The 20,924-nt window shown below is 34.1% G+C and overlaps 3 protein-coding genes across 3 annotated transcripts; 1 reads left to right on the top strand and 2 right to left on the bottom strand.

Annotated features, from left to right (window-relative positions):
• Positions 1-960: 960 nt before the first annotated feature.
• LOC140863897 (uncharacterized) lies at positions 961-7,831 on the top strand. Its single transcript, XM_073267672.1, has 14 exons — positions 961-1,705; positions 1,849-1,983; positions 2,598-2,679; positions 2,817-2,920; positions 3,479-3,605; positions 3,680-3,774; positions 4,577-4,700; positions 5,175-5,255; positions 5,445-5,543; positions 5,617-5,802; positions 6,637-6,771; positions 6,906-6,962; positions 7,106-7,237; positions 7,367-7,831. The coding sequence occupies exons 2-14, from the start codon at positions 1,943-1,945 to the stop codon at positions 7,580-7,582; spliced, it is 1,479 nt and encodes a 492-aa protein (XP_073123773.1). The 5' UTR covers positions 961-1,705; positions 1,849-1,942; the 3' UTR covers positions 7,583-7,831.
• Positions 7,832-8,042: 211 nt separating this feature from the next.
• LOC140866601 (probable E3 ubiquitin-protein ligase EDA40) lies at positions 8,043-10,498 on the bottom strand. The gene is made up of 4 exons (XM_073271628.1): positions 10,418-10,498; positions 10,113-10,296; positions 9,886-10,011; positions 8,043-9,460 (listed from the first exon to the last, which is right to left on the bottom strand). The coding sequence occupies exons 2-4, from the start codon at positions 10,239-10,241 to the stop codon at positions 8,102-8,104; spliced, it is 1,614 nt and encodes a 537-aa protein (XP_073127729.1). The 5' UTR covers positions 10,242-10,296; positions 10,418-10,498; the 3' UTR covers positions 8,043-8,101.
• A 9,880-nt stretch (positions 10,499-20,378) lies between these two features.
• On the bottom strand, positions 20,379-20,924 carry LOC140894360 (uncharacterized). Its single transcript, XM_073302869.1, has one exon. The coding sequence runs from the start codon at positions 20,922-20,924 to the stop codon at positions 20,379-20,381; it is 546 nt and encodes a 181-aa protein (XP_073158970.1).

Raw genomic sequence — 20,924 nt, 5'->3', positions numbered from 1 at the left:
GCTTCTGTACTTTATGGTTATATATGTAGAGGCCATCGACAATGGGCATAGGTATATAATGGCCGTTTAAACATGCCTATAACACAATCCAGCTGGACTAGAAAAAAAACAACTCTACACTACGAGCAATTAATTGATCAATACAATCAACATTTTGAACAGACCAAACTGGACAGTATCTAAATTATCAGACACCATTAAATCAATACACTGGAAGGCTGGAAGCAAGTAATTGGCCGTCATTGAGCCTTAAACACATTATTAAGTTTAATATATATCTAATCTCCTAATTTGGATGTTTGTTGTACTAATATATCTTATCAGTGTAAAAAATTATATCAACATTTTCTTCAGGGGAATCGAATGGCAAGTCGTACAGGATCGAAAATACACGACGGTAATGTACTAGTGCCCAAATATGAGAACTTTTTATGGCAGCATTTGAAGTTTACAATTGGTTTTTTTAGTTTCGTACTTGGAGGTTGTACCTTTTGGCTGGCGCCCAACACATAATGCTTCATGGATGCATGAAACCTTGCAAATAAAGCTCCATATGTGACGTGCCATTATTTTTTTAAAACCGTACAAGTTTATGTTGTGTTGCTTTCGGTATAACGATAAATATCTTATCTTGTAATTTGTTCGTCCAAAGTTTCTAACTTTTTCCAAAATTTTTAATAGCATTTGAAGTTTATAAATGTGAGAGAATTTCCAAGAAGTGGGTAGTCTTGTACGCCAATGCAAGAAATAAGGGAAAGCAAAGAAGGTTTGTGTCTGTGTACAATGTGCGTCCTGAGTTGGGATTTGTCCATATACAGTATATTGTGTGGTAAATGTAACTCATCTGTCACTATCTTTAAACAAGTTGTGTTCCAATGGTAATGATGTTGTCATTTATTTTTAGCAGAAGAGAACAGATGAGCCCTTATGAACCTATCGGATTTCAATAAAAAGAAAAAAAGAAAAAGGGTCAGAACAAATTTCTATACGGAGTATCTTCATTTAATCATTATTTATATCCGTATTAGTGTAATTGTCACATTTTCGTAACGAAATAATTTTGGAAAGTGGAGGCAGTTGTTATGGGCGCAGTAGCAGCACCTTGAGACGTCAGCGACTCCGCGTTACTTTAATTCAATTCTTTGTCTCTTCTCTGTTTACCTGATTCTTCCTTTTCCTTCAATTTCATCAGAGCTCCTCCTCTCGCTCGCTGGAATCTCTTTTTAATTGTTATTGGTATCGGTTGATATTTGTCTGTATTTATTTGTTTTTATTCCTCCGCGGAGCTAGTTTTAGCTAAATTCAGGGGTTATTTTTGTGGTTTTGAGCTCTAGTTCTTTGGATCGAACCCTTTGTTTGCCTTCTGTACTTCTTCCTTTCAATCTTCATCTTACCTTCTTTCTTTTCTTTTCTTGATTCAAGAACTTTGGGAAATTAGGTTTGGAGATCTGTCTCGATTGAACTAATTTTAGATTCTTTTCTTGGTTATGTTTGGGTTTTCACATGGGATTTTGAGATAAGACGTTTTCCTTTTTTACCCCATTTAATCCAGATGTGAGAGGAGCTCCAGTTGTCGAGTATTGATGTCATAGAAGGAAAATACTGAAAAGGTTGGAAATTTAGGCGTTTGAACCATAAATTCCGTATCTTTACTCCAAGATTCAGCCTTTGTTCAATAAAGTTGATCTCCGGGGTGGTAGCTGCTGTGAGTGTTTGTTTTTTTTTTAAAAAAAATGATACGAGATTGTGTTGACAAGTTCTATTAGTTAGGATGTTGCCTTTTATGATTTTGAGCTTAGTTCCTTAAACTTGAGTTGGATTTTCTTTTCCTATATTTGACGAATAAAGATACAGAAGTCAGCCTCCACATTTGCAATTTGGGGGAAAAAAAATGAATCCTATCATTTTGGGAGTGACTGCTTGAGTTAGTTTTCCATTCAAGATGATCGATCAGTTCATTAATTTCGTTATTCGGCCACCCAGGTACATTCATTCGTCTCTCTTGTTCAAGTTTCTTGTTTACTCTTGTCAGGATGTTGGTTTTTGTACATGGCTTACCGGTTAAGTAAAAATTTGTGCTTTTTGTTGTGGTATAAATTGGATCGTATATCAATTATCTTGTCAGTGATTGAAAATATAGATCAACTCATTCTTGAATCAGTGTCTTGTTCACATTCGTCACCCCTTGGTGAGCTGCCTCCTTTTTCTGTGGTCAAGGCGTCAAGCGATGATGAAAATTGGTTGTGACATTGACTACACAACTTGGATGTAAATTGTTCTTTTATTTATTTTTCAAAAGGACAGGAATTGGAGGAACAAAAATTTGCAATTGTACATAACGAAGTGATTCTTGGTAGAGCTTCTTGTAGATGTTGCTGCTTGTGTATACACTGTTGTCTGGTCCCTTGAAATAATTATTTTACGTGATAGGTTTTAAACCTCAAATAATCTGTTCACCTTCTTATTTTTTTCTTCTGTAATGACTTTGTTATTTGCAAATTATCATTGATTGTCATACCTTGTAGCATATGCCGCACATCTGAGCTCTTTCCTTGCATAAGGTTTTACTCGTAACTGTCCACCTGCTTTTAAAACAGGGCTGAATATAACCCAGATCAGTATCTCTGGGAAAAGGATTTTACTCTGGGAGGAAGAAAATACATAAGAGAAGACCTGGAGGCAAGTATGGGCATCAGTCAACAGAACATTTATTTTGCAATGAATTTATAGGAATATAAGATGTTTGTTTTATTTTCCATCCGTGAGGTTCTGATTGTATTAAAAATTTCAAAACTATGAACTGCTTGATTTTGCAGCTTACAAATGAAAGAGGCCATAGCTTGAGGTGTAGTCATTATGTCCCTTCACAGGTTCCTGAGGATGTTCCCCTTCCCTGTGTTATTTACTGCCATGGAAACAGGTATTCAATTGCCTTCTAAATTACCATGTTAGAACATATGTGCTGCTGCCCATCATGGAATGCACTGAATGTATTGCCTCATATAGTCTGAGACTCTGAGTGGCGTCTATAGAAATTCAGTGAGGGACAGAAGTATCATAACGTGTTGTACCATTGAGATTAAAAAACCTTGCTTAATTCTATTTGTCTATGATGCATGTTTTGCAGTTAGTTTTATAAACAATTTTTTTGTTCGATGCAGGTTATGTATTTTACTTTTTTGGTGTAATATTGTTGCTGGTTACCACCAAGTCGGTTCTCTACAGAACTGGCCAAAAAAACGATATCTTTCTTTATAGAAGTGGCAATTGATCTTGGGAAAACTAGATTGCCAGGAGTGAATCTCACAATTACTTGAAGGATAATATTTTTCTTATGTAAAGTACATTTCAAAGTACAAACTTACACATGTTTAATGGAGTACATTTGCTTTCCAAGAAAAACACAGTTGTGTAAAACTAATTATTGAGGCTCGGTTTGCGAGATTGTGAAACTTATTTGTTTATTCTTCTCATGCAGTGGGTGTCGAGCGGATGCAAATGAGGCAGCTGTGGTTCTCCTGCCTTCGAATATTACTGTATTCACTCTTGATTTTTCAGGTTCTGGCTTGTCTGATGGAGATTATGTCAGTCTTGGTTGGCATGAGGTAGTTTTCCCTTTGTTAATATGAAATCTCCAAGTATCTTATTTGGATGATGCATTTCTTGCCTGAATTTTCAGAAAAATGACCTAAAAGTTGTTGTATCATATCTAAGGAGTAACGAGAAAGTATCTCGTATAGGTCTTTGGGGGAGGTCAATGGGTGCTGTGACAAGGTTCGTGATTGTTTTTTGCCTTGTGTTTTTGGAATGTTAGTTTGTGCTCCAGATGTATTCCTTTTTTTTTTTTTTTTTTTTTTTGCTTCATATAACAATGCAATGTTCAAGCTCTGATTTAACCTCTTATTCATTATATTGATAATTTTCCAATGGGGATCAACATATATGTGCAATAGTTTCATTTAGAAGAGTTCCAGTTGGGTAGATACATGAGTCTGGTGTTGACTTTTTTTGACGAATGTGTGCATTATATTGTGGAGGATGTACCAACACCTACGAGAAAAATACGGGCCCTGAATGCTAATTATTGCCAGTAATCAGTCACAAAACTTTAAGCCAGTTTTTGGAGTCGTATTTTATTGGAACTATGTAATGGTAGTGGAATGTAGAAACCAAACCCAAAAACTCTGAATAAAACTCCAGAAGAGAATGTGAAGAAAGGAGGTTTGGGACTTTGTTTTGCCGTCGCCTAGATTTGATGCAAATCAACGAAGTTCAATAATTTTCTGTGAACTATCTGTTGAAGTTGTCTTTCTCCTGAAATGACTAAGACTATGAATTTAACATTAACTACCAGAAATACCACATTAAAAATATTTTCATGACTATCAGAGGAGTCTTAGGATTTTTCAATTTGATTTTGGGACACCTGGAGGCCTACTATTTATTTGTTGCAAAATTTTTGGTATTATGCTTGGTTAGGTCTGTGCATTTTCTGGACATGTTATGTTCCCTTGTTCCCAGAACATTTTGAAGGGACATCTTTTTTCACTAATATAATGAAATTAATGTACTGCAGCCTTCTTTATGGAGCTGAAGATCCTTCTATAGCTGGAATGGTGTTAGACAGTGCCTTCTCTAATTTGTTTAATCTTATGATGGAACTTGCTGACGTGTACAAAATTCGGCTTCCAAAGTTTACAGTATGTTGCCATATGCTGCCATCTTATCCTTTAATTTTTTGCACAATTTAAGTTGCATGTGTGGCTGAACCCAAAACATTCATGCATAGTACACAAATTAAACTGTCTCAATGCACTTTTGCAATTCTTTTCCCCCTTATGTTTCTTTAACTACTTAGGATGAAAATCCATTCAAGTAAGAATTCAGCGCGTCTTTGGACATCCAGATAAAAAATGTTCAACATATTTTAGTGGATACATAAAAATATATTGACCGACCGACATCATGTTCTTTAGTACGCTAATATGATGACAAGTTTTGCGTCTTCTTAGTTTGTTTCATCTCTTTCAGTTCCCGCGTCAAAAAAATTTACATGCATATTTATGATCGATATTCTCATTTTTATAAGGTTTCTCAAATTTCTGAAGAATGATTTTAAATTTACCATTTTCCTTCTGGTTAATTAGTGCTACCACTTTCTTCATGTATTATAGGTTAAGGTGGGTATCCAGTACATGCGAAGAATAATTCAGAGGAAGGCCAAGTTTGATATCATGCGGCTTGATTGTGTACAGGTCCGTACTCTGTACATATCCATTGGATTCTTTAGCAAGCTTATTTTGTCCCTCGTTTTTTATTTGCGCTCTCTGATGAGGTGAAACAGCCTTTTAGAGCCCCAGCTAAAAATTTCTCAGTTAATTTATCTATCTCTGATGAACTGATTTTGGTACTTACCATGATCTAATGTTAATTTAACTATGCAGGTTGCACCAAAGACATTTATTCCTGCTTTGTTTGGGCATGCAAAAGATGATAAATTTATCCAGCCTCGGCATTCAGATATTATTTTTAAGTCATATGTGGTATGGGAACTTTCTACCTGTTTAGTGCTATAAATATTTTAATATGAAACACTTAAATTAATTGGTTATGCAGGGTGATAAAAATATTATCAAGTTTGACGGTGATCATAACTCATCCCGACCCCAGTTTTATTATGATTCTGTATCAATTTTCTTCTACAATGTCCTACATCCTCCTCGGCTTCCATCCATGAATTCAGCAAAGATTGAAAAATATTATGATCTAGGAGATCTGAAGGTTAACTCTGGTATGGACGAGGTAATTTATACTGCACACTGTTTAGTAAATTGTTTCTTTCACGGGGTACTTCGAAATGTTGGGCTACAATTTTGGATAGTGTGGTTCAATTTTATCTTTGACATAGCAAATCAACATGTCTACATATTTTTTTTGGTTTATTGTTCTTACTTCAAATTTCACCAGGCTCGATGCAACATTCAAGTTGAAAGTTGAAGATGCTTTAGTCTCATGTATATTGCATTTTTTAAATGCATATTTGTTATTCATGTGAATTGTACTGTATATTGGCAGTGGTGTTGTAAGAACCTGTAATAACATATTGCCTTATCTCTCGATGGTCAAGTTCAACGATTAAATGTGACGCATGGTAAAACTTAAATAATGTTGAAATTATTGTGTCTGTTTGGCTGACACTTAAACTTGTTCGGGACCTTCTAGTCACTCGAATATCAGCTTACTGTGTGTGGTGTGTCCGTGAGCTATATCCAGGCTTTGGAGCGGTGACCCAGTATCAAACTGGTGTATACTCGTATTGAATTCTGCAAGTAGTATTACTTTTTTCTTTTTGGTATTTCGCACAAGCACCATGTGAACTGGTATCTGAATGACTATTCTTGCTTTTTGTGAAAGCAACGAGGTATAATCTTCATAGTTAAAAAATCACCTATTCAAATTATATTTGGCAAGTTCCATTTTGTGCTATACCATAGCTTGCCAGTGGATACTAAAATTCTTCAGCTTTTCTCGATCCTTATTATTTATGGTGGATTTGCTTTTGACACCATTATTTCTATGCTTTATGTGGAGCTCGTCCTCTCATTACCTGATGTATACTTGTACCTTTTCCCTCAGGATCTGTTGTATGAGATAATTGCTGGGATTCGAAATGTCAGTGCTGATACAGCGAGTTCTTCTTCCGCTCCATGTAATGTTTCATCAGTCAAGTCTGTGGGGGACCTCCTTTCGGACATTGCACCAGTTGCTAGTGTAAACTTTTAACTGTTTCTGGTTTAAGTTACTCTTATATTCAAGTGGTTAATCAGTATGTTTAGGATATACTTCCTATTTTAATCCTTAAAGTTTGTCTCACAAATGTATCTACAATTAATTTATTATTGCAGGATGGCCTGGCTACTGAAGCTGCGGAACTTCACGACATTGATGAATTGCCTTTACAGGTACATTGGTGGTAAAGAAAAATTAAACTTCGCTTATATATCTTAGATTTGTTTCTCTCAGTTCAATGAATAATTGATGGCGCATAGCCATCTCCGCATGGTAAAATATCTTTAGTTTTATAGTTTTATTTTTTATTGAGTAGGACAAACCAAATGGCCATAATGACGAGTGTTGCTCATATACAAGCTCAAATAGAGAAAGTTGGGGACGATGCTCGTCTCTTGGCAGTGACGTACCTTCAATGGATTGTACTAGTGCCAGTAACTACGATCAGGTATTTATCCATCCTCTGTTCGAGGGATGCGATTTCTCCCCTCCCTTTCTTACTTTCTTCTCTTATCTATCTATTGGGTTATGGGTTAACGCTTAAGGAGAAGCAACTTCATTTTTTTCTGATTGGCAGAAAACCATAAAGGTGCTTGCAACCCCTCTTCGAGATTCGCAACAAAGTTCTTTAAGCACACCCAAGGACAACGACATGAAGAAGAAGAATAAAGCTTCCTCCTTGGACACCAAGAAGGCCAAACGGGACAGGTTTGAGAAGCTGGAAGCTCTGAGCCAGCGATTACGTCTTTGCATCCTCAAGAAAGTTAATCATAGGAGACATTGTTCATCATGAGCCATCACTACAACCTCTGTATTATAGACTAGGACGGTGTTTTTCTTTTCTTTCCATCTTTTCTAATTTCTGTTTTTCTATGTTTTTTTTTTCCAATGTAGTCTTGTAGTTTTCCTCCTTGTTTATACTTGTGGTTTTCTTTGTTTCTTAGTAGCATGAAGGGGGGATAAAGCATGATTCATTTAATTGTTTCTTATGGTTTCGCAGCGGTACTAGATTCGCTTATTAGTTTGCATTCAATCTGAATTTAGAAGTGAATTATTTTGTGTTCGAATGATTTCTTGATTTCAAATTTAGCGGTCGATTTCTGCTCTTCTGTAGAAGAACCCATCAATGAAAGAAGTTATTGTACGAGGATCAAAATGTAAGAAACAAAGAAAAGAGTAAATATAACCATTGATCAAGTCCCCAACAAGAAAAATGAAAGATCGAACCTACATGAAATTAGTAGCCGACAGATCGATAAATTCAGCAGCTCTGTACGTAAAGAATCACAAATGGAAGTGATGTAAAATAATATTACAGCCTATAGCCATGCAAATGCTTGGCCCATCTTCTAGCCATGAAAGGATCATGGTAATCCCAACTCTCTGCACTGCTAATCCTTCCATCTACTGGGACATGACCATCCACATTCTCTCTTTTATCCTCCAAATGCACGACAATGTCACCCCTTCTCACGCATTCGCCTTCTTCTCCACCATCTATGTAGCTATATTCCACGCTTACATGTCCGGATTCACCTAGATACACAGGAAGATTCCTCTCTTCACCGCCTCTCAGCTCTCCGATACTAATAATCCTTGAGCTTTCCCCGATCCTCAACTGTATATCTCTGATTGCGCCTCCCAAAGTTCTTGCCAGAAATTCCTCGAATTCCTGCATGACGAAGCCATTTGAGGCACCAAAGCCAAAACCCACATGGAACACTCTCACCGGGATTTCCATGTCAAACTGGTGGTAGGATCTAGATGGGGTGTCCGCGAGGTGCAAAATACAAGATCGTGGGTTCTTGTGGACACGATCTCCAAGTATCTTCACTCCTTTCTTGAGCCCTTCCATTGGGTCTGCTTGCCCCGTGTAGAACAAACGATCGATGACTTGTAATGCAGTTCGTTTACCATAAGAAGTCATGCGCCTAAGGGGAAAGACTCTTGATGCCGCAGAAGAGTAAGTGACAATGGCTAAACGATCAATAGGACGTAACGAGGAAACAACCAATGACATGGATTGCTTCATAAGCCTCAGATGTGGCCCATTCGGGCTCGTCACTAAGACCAAGTCAGTTGCAGGCTGATGCGATGATCTCACACGAAGATAAGCGCCGTTGTTTGGGGAGAACAAAAAGGGAGTTTCTGCCCCAGTTGACGGAAAAAGATGTGCAGCCAGAGGTGAACCTGCCATTGAAGATGACCCGGATACATGATTGGATGGAATCCCACAATAGTGGCAAGAACTAGTTCCAGGATCTTGACATGAGCACGCATTGAAGCTTGGTGGAACCATAGAGGCAGTCAAAAGAGCGAGATGAAGACGGGGTTGATCACTTGTGTGGTCAGGCTCAACTGGATCATCATCGTCGTACCGTGCAGAACGCAGAAAGGATCGCCTGTGAACCCGAGAATTGGCTATGGAGTCGTCGATGATTCGTAAAACTGGGTCTGTCTTATCGTAATGGATGGAACACCGGGTATTAAGGTTGCGCGGTAGCTGTGTCCATTGAGCACGACAAATCGGGCAGGTGACACTACCGTGACGTACATTGGAAGCGATGCAAGCAAAATGGAATGCGTGGGAGCATTGAGCTGTGAATATCGCCTTCCCAGGGCTGTTACCTGAGCTGTAATTCAACGGATCAAGACATATTGCGCACAAGTTCTGCAACAAGCATTGTGAAAAAGGGCATAAGAAATCCAGTAATCAGATATATGATGAGATGAAAAAGAGACACTCGATGCATTGCAAGCCAGATCTTTTTCGTGTCTGATTTTCCTAAAAATTCAATCTTCGTCCCAAAAAGTACGGTAATTAACCCCCTACGGAGTGTCAAATAAACCCAATCATCTCCTCTAGTAAAAACCACATTTTGGCCATAAATGCGGAAACTTCTTGAACGTCATCCGAGTAAATGCTCCACAAGTAAACCTTTTGTCCCGTACTGTTAGTAGATTCAGAATTAAATACAAAAACTGCTGATAGATTGAGCATGCAGTTGATTCAAAGTGTCCGGTAAAATAACTCCATAAATGAAAATAATTCCTCAAGAAAAGAGTAGAAGAACATTAAATGGCATGAAAACATACCTTATTAGAAGAAGGGCTCGTGCTTGAATCACCTCGCTCCGAGATCTCTGCGGAGACCTTCTTGCAAGAAAAGTTCCTCTTTTGATTCCCCGGCGGGATAGCATAATCGGGCGAACCACAGAATCTCTGGCAAAAAAAAAATTCAAAATCAAAATTCACACAACTCCTAACCTGCAAGTTCCCGTCAAGAACATGGGATTTAATCTATGGCCAAAATGAAGACTCACATTGGGGGCAACAGATGCATCAAGAACATGGGATTGTGGAGTCTGGCAGAAAGAACCACACGTCTGCACAAAGATTCTCTTGGCCGCTTTCTTGAATTTCCACGGCGCGCAGCCACCTTCTCCGCCCATCTCCACCACCTGAACTCCTGGCAAGTTTTCAACAGCTGTATGGAACGAGATTGTCCTGAAATGGAATGCAGGTGGAGAAGACAAAAGGTTTACAGGAATTCTGTGCCATTTTCCATTATAAAAATTTGATATAAAAAAAGTACAATCTTCGCCTCTCTCACTCTCTTTCTCTCCACCTGTTTGAATGGTTGCTCAGTCTTGTTTCTCCCTTATTATTATTATTTTTGATGATGATTGAAATTGATAGGCTCCCACCATCTTTTAACTGTAGCCACTTTTGTGAGCTGCTGCAGCTATGTGATAGCCTACCACTATAAATACAAAACCACCGCTGCCCCATTTATTCTACCTGCTTATTTCATTTTAATTTTGCTTTCACCATTTTCAATTTTTGGACCATATATCTCTCTGATTTTTAATTACAGTATACTTTATTCTTCCTTGCAAGATAGGTCTGCAAATTTAATGAGATGCAGTTAAACATTATTTATTTACAATTCTTATATACTGATGTACAGTTTGGTACAAGTACAATTAATACTTATACAACTTATTCTATCCAATTTCGCGTTTTTTTCTATATTATTTATTCATCTATTAATTATTTATTTTACATCAATCAAATCATTAATCATTTATTTTACATCAATCAAATTATTGAATTTAAATTACTATATTACCCTTATAAATAATATTATTCATATTTTATTTATACTCAAAAGGACAAAATAATAATTTAAATTTTTAATATAAAATTCAATCAATCAAATCAAATAAACTATAATCTATTAATCAAATCAAATACTAAATTAACTAGCATTTTCTGTTTATTTTATATTACATTATATTACTTATCCAAATATTATTTATCATATCTTTGAACCAAACGGTACCTGAGTATGATAATTTCCTTTTCTGTTTTTTCTTTTTCTTTTTTGTATGCTAGACTCAATCATCATCATGGAGTAAATATTTGAGTTTGTCAATTGTCTTTAAATATAGATCTATATACTCAAATTTAACTCACTTTCAATAATTGTTAACCAAAATATAGTGTGTGTTTTGGATGCACGTTTGCATTTTATTCTCTCATCTCATGTGTTTAGGTTTATGTATATCTTCATATATATTAATAAATTTTACGTTTTTACACGTATTATTAACAAAATTATTGGAAATCAAGTTTTACCGAGAAAATTCTCATTTATTATTATTTAATAGGTGTTTTAATATAATATAAAATTTTAGAAATGACTAATGTATTTAATTAATAGAGGTGGATTAATAAAAGAATATACTTCCTCCGTCTCAAATACATAGTCCTACTTTTTTTTTCACACGGATTAAGAAAAAATTATTGGGAAAGTAAATTTTATACAAACTTTCTATTTTATCCATATTTAATGTATTAAAAAAATGATTGCACAATTTTTAAGGTGTAGTTAATAGGGGTATATTAGTAAATGAGTGTAAAAAAATATTACTAAATATGATATATGACTATATATTTGGGACAAACAAAAAAGTAAATATGAACTATATAATTGAGACGAAGGGAGTATAAAATAATACTGAGTTTTAATAATAATTGAACTATATATTTTGCACTTAATAATAGAAATAAATGTCGATTGCTATACATTTTAAAACATACCAAGTGAGACACGAGACGTGCAATCTAGAGAGCCAAATCAAACAGGTTTTGTCAATGTTGTCTCCTAGATTACGGACAATTTGTGAATCTGAGTTTCTTGTAAATGTAAATTCTCGTATGTTATTTTTTTAAAATAAAATTTAATGGAAATTGTTACGAGGTCAGTCCAACATAGTAGACAGAAGACGAATGGCAGCCATCCCCCTTGTCTCTTGGGATAATGCGTCCCTCTACCTCCCCACGCTAAACACAAATGACAAGAATATTAATTAATTTAACTATTTTCGTAATTGTTTTTCATTAAAAACTCAATTTCTTAATTATTTTTCAAAAATACTCTATTATACCAAAAATATAATATTTTAAAATCAAAATAATAGTATGGAAATTTTTTTGGCATACTCTTGTTTTTCTCAACTTGGGGCATGAGACTGTCGGCTAACTCAATTTTTGTGTCGAATTTTTATATTGAGTGCTAATGCAATTTGTCCTTTAATTTTGCTTTGCAAGATTGAGAATTTTAAAAAAATTATCTCCGAAAGAAATGTAATTATAACCAAAGTATTACCAACACAAAATCTTGTAACTTTATCAACCCTTCAAATTTCAAACCATAATAATGATTTCCTTTGATAAAAAGTAGGTAGCTCGATGAAAAAATAACAAAAGGACCGTTATCATGTGATTTTAATTCAAGAAAATGTAAATAAATAAACAACAATAATGGGGTTTGTGACCCATGCCTCATGCCCAAAACCCATTTGCAACTTTAAAGTCAAACGCAGCTTAATGAACACAAAAGGCACATAATGGTGCCAATGTACTTTTATTCACTTTGCTTCCACCCGTTGCATTCCAATCTCATTTGGGTCACCAAAAAAATTAATAAAAACATGCCATTTATTTATTTATTATTAAATAAATATTATGATAATTGATGGTAGCTAAAATGGGAACAAAAAATCGCTAAATCATAACAAAAGTCACCATGTTTTATTGCATCCATTTTTTAACAAAAACAATGCAAATTAGCACAATATGTTCCCAACCCAAATCTCAAATCTTGATGATTTTTAAGTGCAAAATTCAAGGTGACAAGACAATCTCATCTTTGTCTAAACCAAAACAACTCCAAATAATCCTCAAAGAAACTTCTTTACTTTTAACCATTTTGATCTCAAAAGATGGGAAATGGACTGTCTCTGGGTTTAAAGCACATATTGACAGGATCAAGGCTTTTTCTTGAGGGAATCCAATCAAAAATTTTTGGCTTCCGATTAAATTCAATTTAGTGGGGGGATGTCCTCCACTTTTGTCCCTCAAAAGAATAAAAAGATGTAAAGATTTTGTGGTCACCTACTCACCTCTGTCTCAAATTACACCAAACCCACACTTACATTTTCACAAAATGTTCATTCAAGGGATGTAATTTACTTTTAAAATGTCTATAAAAAAATTAGATGATTTTGACAAATTATATAGTTTCTTCAATGTTGGTACGAAAATGCCTTCAAATGACTTGTTATATCATCCACATTTAGGAAAAGAACTTGTGGTGGCATCGATGCACAAAAAAGCTCGTGATCTTTGACCAAGTCAAACCTGGATTAAGGGAAACGATTAAGTATTATTGGATGGATTAAATTAATGTATTTTCAGGTTGAAACTCATCTTTTGCGATTAACATAGTAATTTATAATAATCTTCCTCGAGGTTATGATTCGATTGGACATTGATCCTCTAATGATTGTTTGGGCAGGCTTTAGTTGATTCTAATTATAATCAATTATAGTTTAATGTCATTCATGTTCGTTTAAACTTTATATGCAAATAAGGAACAACAATTCTTCTTTTTATGCCAAGGACATACACATTTCAAAACATATATATACCTAATATATTGAATGTACTAGACAACGAAAAATAGGATTTCGCACCCTTATATCAATTCTAGTCTAGTAACAATATCAAACACCACCTTAACTTTGTATTCGTTATGAAACCAAAATAATCAACATGTTCATGGTAAATTTATATTGCCATACAAATCCTTCTTTTGTCGTGGTATGATGCAGCTCTTCCTTGTAGTTGCCACAAAAACTATAGAAATAACAAAGTGGCGACTTGTAGCTCATCTAATATATATATCATGATCTCAAATTCAAATGAAGTATGAGTTCGTTACCCAAAAAAGGTTTAAAAAAATAACCAAAAGAGGAAGAATCTTCTTCACTTGGTAGGAATATTTTGGCAATTCATACAAATTAAATCCATTTTTAAAAAATCGACCAAAAATTTATCGCGTACATTAATTCATCTTAATCTTTAATAATAATAACAACAATTATTACCTACTACACGGTTTCAATAATTGTTGGGCCCGTCTTAAAAAATTAATTAATTAATTAATTGGGCCTAGCAAGCCCACTGATTTCCAAGACTATGGTATTAAACGCAAACAGGCAACAATTGACCCACTAATACCAAGCTGCAATGTCCTTTTCAAGATCCAGCGGCCAGCGCTCATTTGGATGTATTTTTAATATTATTGTTTGATTAACATATATATATATATATATATATATATATATATATATATATATATATATATATATATAAAATATGTGTGGCTAATATATGGCATCATAAAATGAACATATATTTCATTTATCTATATATATATATATATATATATAGATGTTATATCTGTCATAGTACACACAGGTGAATCTCATAAATGTTATGACAACCTTTAATTTATTGTTTAATCGAAAATTTTACACAGTTAAATGGTCAAATTTGTCTTAAATGATATATAATTTAAAACTACTGAAAAACAAAGATAAAGTAACTCGATTGTGCACATTCCCCAAATCAAATAATTAGTCAAGTTTATCGGACATATGACATTAAACCAAAGACAAAAGGATGCTATATATGTAACGCAAAGAGATAAATTTTATTACATGTGATAAATTATTTATATTTTATAGCAATGATCCCTCTGTAATAAAAGCAATTAGATGAATTTAATTCCATAATGTTCAAATAGACCAGTGAAGAATTTTATAGTGTTTCTTGTTTTCCCTGAGATGGATTGATCAGAACCGTTGATGTCCTTGGATGTGACGTGAAATTGCATTATTCTCTTCTTGAGAAATTAGACTACGTGTACACAGACAAATGGATCACGAACCTTTGACCAGCTTCTGCTTGGCCCATTGACGTATCATGGGAATTCTCGTGGCCACGAATTTTTTTACTACTGTATCAATTTTGGAATAGAATCAGATAATAATAATAATATATAAATAGTTTGATCTTGTGTAAAACAAATATTGTAGTAATGTCCCAGTAGTAATAAATAGCTCGATGGATGTTTGTTCCGGGTGTTAAATTTAAAAATAAAAAAGTTCACTTGTGACACCAAATATTCAGTTAAATAAAAACCAAGCAAGCGTTTGAATAAGTGAAATAGATAAATGTTTGATTAGTAGTCGGAAGGATTTTTACCAATATTTTCCCATGCGAGTTTTGTTGTACGACACTTAATCATTGTGATTTATCTGACTAACTTGATTTACAATTATTGCATTAACTCTAAGATTGACCCGCCTGCAGTTCTCGAGTCATAAAATAATAATAATAATAATAATAATGAGTAAACAATAGTAAGAAAATTAGAAATTTTTTTAAGAAAAGACAATCCCAATGGCTATGGACTTGAATAAAGTAATCGATCACGAAAAAAAATGTTTGAACAAGGTGATTTTCCAAACTAATCACCATTTAATTATTATGGTTTTTGAACGAATGAAATCAGCATTTTCAATCGTATGGAAACTGGAAAGAGCTGAGAAACAGCAAGGCAAACATTGGAGTAGTTGATCAAATCCCGATTCTTCGCAGACATGGGCGAAGGCCGGCCATTGAAACTCGCTTCGCAATCTCTGGCGTAGCCTTCGGCGTCAGCCGCGCGCGCCGAGCGGTCCAGCTCGTAGTAGCTGTCCGAGTAGATATTATCGAGCGCTTCGCCGAGCGAATGAAGCGCCCACTTGTAAAACCGTAGGCATTCTTTCATACCCACTGGGATTTCATCTTTATCGCCTGCTTTCTTGGTCTCCATGAAGCGATGTAATCCGCGGCCTTGCTTGTGTTGGTATACGCCTCTCGGAAGACTATGTACGCGAGCGTGAATGAATCGGCGTTTTTGGCGAGTGGATTGGAGTAGATGACCGTGCGGCAGAAGTCGAAAATCGTGGTGTTTTTGCACACCTTGTTCACTAATTCGTCGGTCGTGTTGGTGTCTGAGAGGACTGGAATTGGATTCGTGGAGATTAAACAGACGACGAGAGTGAAAATCCAGGGGAGATAGCCGACGGGAACCGCCATGGATTTCAAGTTTTCAGAAGAGCTTCGATTAGGGATTCGATTAGGGGTTCGGTGGTAGTATGTTTAAACAAAATAAATTGAATTTCTAACAGAGTAATTTATGTTTTTTATTTTTTTAAAAAAAACAATAATCTATGTTGTATTTGGCTACAACCTAATACGATGTCGTAAATTTGAATTTTCAAAAAATATATATATGCATATTCATTAATAAAAATACAATTCCGTCAAATCCCAAAAAATGGTTCATCCATTCTTTTTCGTCTAGCACGTAATTTTGCAACAATAATGTGTACGTAATAGTCATGATGTTTCGATCATTCATTGTTCAAAAAAGATTAATCAAGTTGCCCATCTATTAGCTTCTAGATGTTTACAGCTTAAATGTAATATTTTTTTTTTAGAAAAATTTCAATCTAGCCCATGGGTATTACCCCATAGAATAGGTGTACGTATCTTATTTGTTCAAATCATGTTGGTTTCATATAATTCATTGGGATTCACATGATTTGAACCATCATCTATCCTATGGGAACCAATCAGTGATTGTCATATACCACATGGGATAATACCCATGGGGTAGGATCTAACCTACCCTTGAGGCTATTCCTATCTTTTTGAAAACAACTGTAATATTTGATCGACCTTTGTGATAATGAATCTAATTTTTTTTTTTTAAAAAAAAAAAATAGTCATGATGCGTATAACATTTTTTTAAAGATGATTTAATGTATTGGAAAGATTTATGTCATTAATCTCAAGCCTATTTAAAGCCAAATAACTTAAAATATAATTATTATATAAAAATAACGTAATATGATTTATCATATAATATAATTTCTAAATTTGTAATATGATTTAATTTATTGTAACATATTTTAAAAATAAATCACAAACAATTGACTTTAATATTAATTAGGCATATATTCTTGGTAAAATAAATGTCTTGCAAATGGAAATAGCAAATTACATGACATATTTAAAATGATATTGATGTTATTATCATTAATGAAATTGTAAATTATTCCAATAATTTATTTAAATTTTTTTTAAAGTACAATATGTATGATTTTGTAATTTCAAAGATATTATGTAATCTAATATGTAATATTCATGATGCATATAACATTTTTCTTAAAAATTATTTAATGAATTCTAAAGATTTATGTCATTAATCTGATGCCAATTTATGTATTTAATTATTATATGTTAAATACGTCAGAACATTTATAATTCACGTCTATTTAAAGTCAAACAACTTCCAATACTATTTACAAAAAGCATTACTAGATTAAAAAAATGACGAAAAAAAATATATATTTGCTTATTGTTTCAATTTTTCTCGTAGTCATTGCCTCTAAATGTCATGCACAAGGGCAAGTAAGTAGTCATGTTTCGATGTTGATTCATGAATTTAAATTAATTTCAGTATATATGATTTCGTTAATTCATCTTATTTTCTCGAAAAACTTAATTAAAACTTTGTGATTATCTTATATGCTAACAACTTTTTGTGATTTTAATTATATCTTTATTTTCGAGTCACATAATCATAATATACATTCATGTTATATTTAACGATAAATTTTTATTACAGTTTTCAAGTACATGGTGTGTTGCAGACCCCACCGTTCCCTTCGCTAACTTGTTACGGTTTAAAATTTTCGCTTGTAGCTCAATAGTACAATGTGACCCGATCAGGCCGAACGGCATGTGCTATGAGCCCAGAAAATTGTTTTTGCATGCATCTTTTGTTCTCAATTCATACTTTCGTCTCACGGGCAAATGTTGGCGGGGAGCTGGAGTTCTAATTATGCAAGATCCATGTAAAAATGTTCTCTCTCGGTTTTGTTATTATATTCATTATTTTTATAATTAGAACATCTTATATCAATAGTAGATTAATTCTAATATTCTACATACTATATTTGATTATTCATAATATTTTCACCCAAGTAATTAAATTAATTTGAAATTCTTGATTTGATTAGTTTTGTGGTCAAATTATTATATATATATATTGGGTAAACTAGTATTTCTAAGATATTTTCATGCAAGTAACTTGGAAATATATTTGAACTCAATAACTTTATGTTCACATTCTTGATAAGTTACGTTAAATTCTCGTGTAAATAACTAGGGTATTTTAGATCTGAGAACATGAATAACACAATATTTTTTCCTAGTAATATTGTATATTTATATTTAAGTGTTGAAGATGCATGATCTAATTTTATTTTTATGTTGATATTTTGCAGCTTATGGTACATGTCATTTCGCGTAAAAGTGAAAAGAATTGTGCATCGTATGTAACGAGAGAATGCATCGGAATTGGATAAATGGTCACATAACTATGTGATTGATTGTATGCCATTTAAAAATACTCATAAATGAAATATTACTTTAATTTCAAAATGATACATACTATTCTCTATTACCTTTCAAAATAATTGAGGTTAATTGGTCGACGAGCACCAATTGCTTTTGGTTTCCTTCTAAATTTTCTACCAAGAAACGTGATTTTAAGAATTTTTTTTTGTAAAAATAACAAAATTTCGGCATTGGTTTCTTTAGCTCCAAAATTTGTTCCCTTCTTCTATTAAATATTATGTTTTAGGGGGTCAACAAGGTAGAGTTCAATGTAATATAATCTTGACCATAAATCTAATTTAATGAATACATAAAAGTGAGGTGAGACTTTCAAGAATTAACGTGCACCATCGGAATAAGATAAATTATAAATGGTCTAACAAAAAAATTTGAGATAATTGTGTATGAGTATTTTAAGTTTTAATAATCATAGCCAGTAGATAATAAACATTAGTAAAAGAAAGCTAAATAAATTCGAACAAAATCAGTAACCACAGAAGTTAAAATCAGTAAACTTACCATCTAATACATTAGGTGTATTATAATGTTCTAACCACCTTATTTATTAGACGTTCTGATATAGTATGCCATATTTAATGCAAAGTACTGTAGAATTTATTAATTTATTTTGAGTATGAAAGATATTAAAATATAAATAAAGTCTATCTGTTGATACAAGTACGTTAAATGAGAGTTTTAAAGAGCCATTTTTTGAACGTTGAAGAAAAAAATATATAATGCTTCAAGACTCCATCGAGTGAATCAAAGAAATATCTGTTACAAAATATTTATCAATCTTCAAGTCTCTAACCAAGTACTCGAAAAATACTCTTGCACACTCAAAAAAATACATTAGATATTGGGATCATATTGTGCCTACTATGTGAAATTTATGAAGATCGATCTAGTGATTGTATTGTAAAATTTGAGAAAAAAATTCTTGTCTCAAAAGATATTTGTGTCTACTATCTTCTATATTCAAGAGTTCTAGGAGTTTTGTAGGCAAAGATAAGTCCCACTAAAGTGAGTTTTTATCAGGTTGTGTACTCATTAAATCTTATAGGGATATCTTCTCGAAACGAAAAACTATGAGACGTAAAAGACTCTATCCTTCGACATTCCGAAACCTCTTTGTTTGCTTTACCTTTCTTTCTATATAAGATTCAAGCAACCTAGTAGCCTGTTTCTGCACTATTTTAGTAGAATTCTGTTTTGATTCTTGAGTACGAGATCCGCCTATTCTCAATGAATTCATTATTCCTACTTATATATAGGGGTGCAAACGAACCAAATCGAGACGAACAATGGTAAAATTTTAAGGCTAGAATTCGGCTCGATAAGAGATATTCGAGTTCGAGCTCGATTCGAAGCTCGATAATTTCAAATATTTTGGCTCGAGCTTGACTCAAAATGAAGTTCGAGTTCGAGTTTGGTTCGAAAATTTTGAACCTATTCGTGAATTATTTATCGATATTATGGTTCGAAAATCTCGAAATGTTCCAAATATTTCAAAATGTATATATATTTATTAAATATTAAGGCTCGTAAATTATTCGCGAACTATCAAACATAATAATTTGGTTCGAGTTCGGCTCAAAAAAAGTTCAAACATGTTCGAATTCAACTCGAGTTCGATAAACACGAATACAAATCAAATATTTATTGAACAAACTCATAACATTCACAAACTGACTCGATTCGTTTGCACCCCTACTTTTATATCAATCGTATGGAAAGAGCTGGGAAACAGCAAGGCAAACATTGGAGTAGTTGATTAAATCCCGATTCTTGGCAGACATGGGCGACGGCCGGCCATTGAAAGTCGCTTCGCAATCTCTGGCGTAGCCTTCGGCGTCAGCCGCCGAGCGATCCAGCTCGTAGTAGCTGTCCGAGTAGATATTATCCAGCGCTTCGCCGAGCGAATGAAACGCCCACTTGTAAAAACGTAGGCATTTTTTCATACCCACTGGGGTTTCATTTTTATCGCCTGCTTTCTTGGTCTCGATCCATGAAGCGATGTAATCCGTGGCCTTGCTTGTGTTGGTATACGCCTCTCGGAAGACTATGTACGCGAGCGTGAATGAATCGGCGTTTTTGGCGAGTGGATTCGAGTAGATGACCGTGCGGCAGAAGTCGAAAATCGTGGTGTTTTTGCACACCTTGTTCACTAATTCGTCGGTCGTGTTGGTGTCTGAGAGGACTGGGATTGGATTCGTGGAGATCAAACAGACGACGAGGGTGAAAATCCAGGGGAGACAAACCGCCAT

The sequence above is a fragment of the Henckelia pumila genome, chromosome 4, assembly GCF_033568475.1.
Source record: "Henckelia pumila isolate YLH828 chromosome 4, ASM3356847v2, whole genome shotgun sequence".
Lineage (NCBI taxonomy): Eukaryota > Viridiplantae > Streptophyta > Magnoliopsida > Lamiales > Gesneriaceae > Henckelia > Henckelia pumila.
The sequence above is the reverse complement of the archived record's forward strand: the minus strand, read 5'-3'. Positions and strand labels throughout refer to the sequence as shown.

Excerpts from the sequence above, each read along its gene's own strand:
- LOC140863897 (XM_073267672.1), top strand. The coding sequence starts at position 1,943 with ATGATCGATCAGTTCATTAATTTCGTTATTCGGCCACCCAG. Across the intron at positions 6,963-7,105 it reads TTGATGAATTGCCTTTACAG|GACAAACCAAATGGCCATAA; the intron begins GTACATTGGTGG and ends TTTATTGAGTAG. Across the intron at positions 7,238-7,366 it reads GTGCCAGTAACTACGATCAG|AAAACCATAAAGGTGCTTGC; the intron begins GTATTTATCCAT and ends TCTGATTGGCAG.
- LOC140866601 (XM_073271628.1), bottom strand. The coding sequence starts at position 10,241 with ATGGGCGGAGAAGGTGGCTGCGCGCCGTGGAAATTCAAGAAAGCGGCC. Across the intron at positions 10,012-10,112 it reads ATGCATCTGTTGCCCCCAAT|AGATTCTGTGGTTCGCCCGA; the intron begins GTGAGTCTTCAT and ends TTTTTTTGCCAG. Across the intron at positions 9,461-9,885 it reads CGAGCCCTTCTTCTAATAAG|AACTTGTGCGCAATATGTCT; the intron begins GTATGTTTTCAT and ends TGCTTGTTGCAG.
- LOC140894360 (XM_073302869.1), bottom strand. The coding sequence starts at position 20,924 with ATGGCGGTTTGTCTCCCCTGGATTTTCACCCTCGTCGTCTGTTTGATC.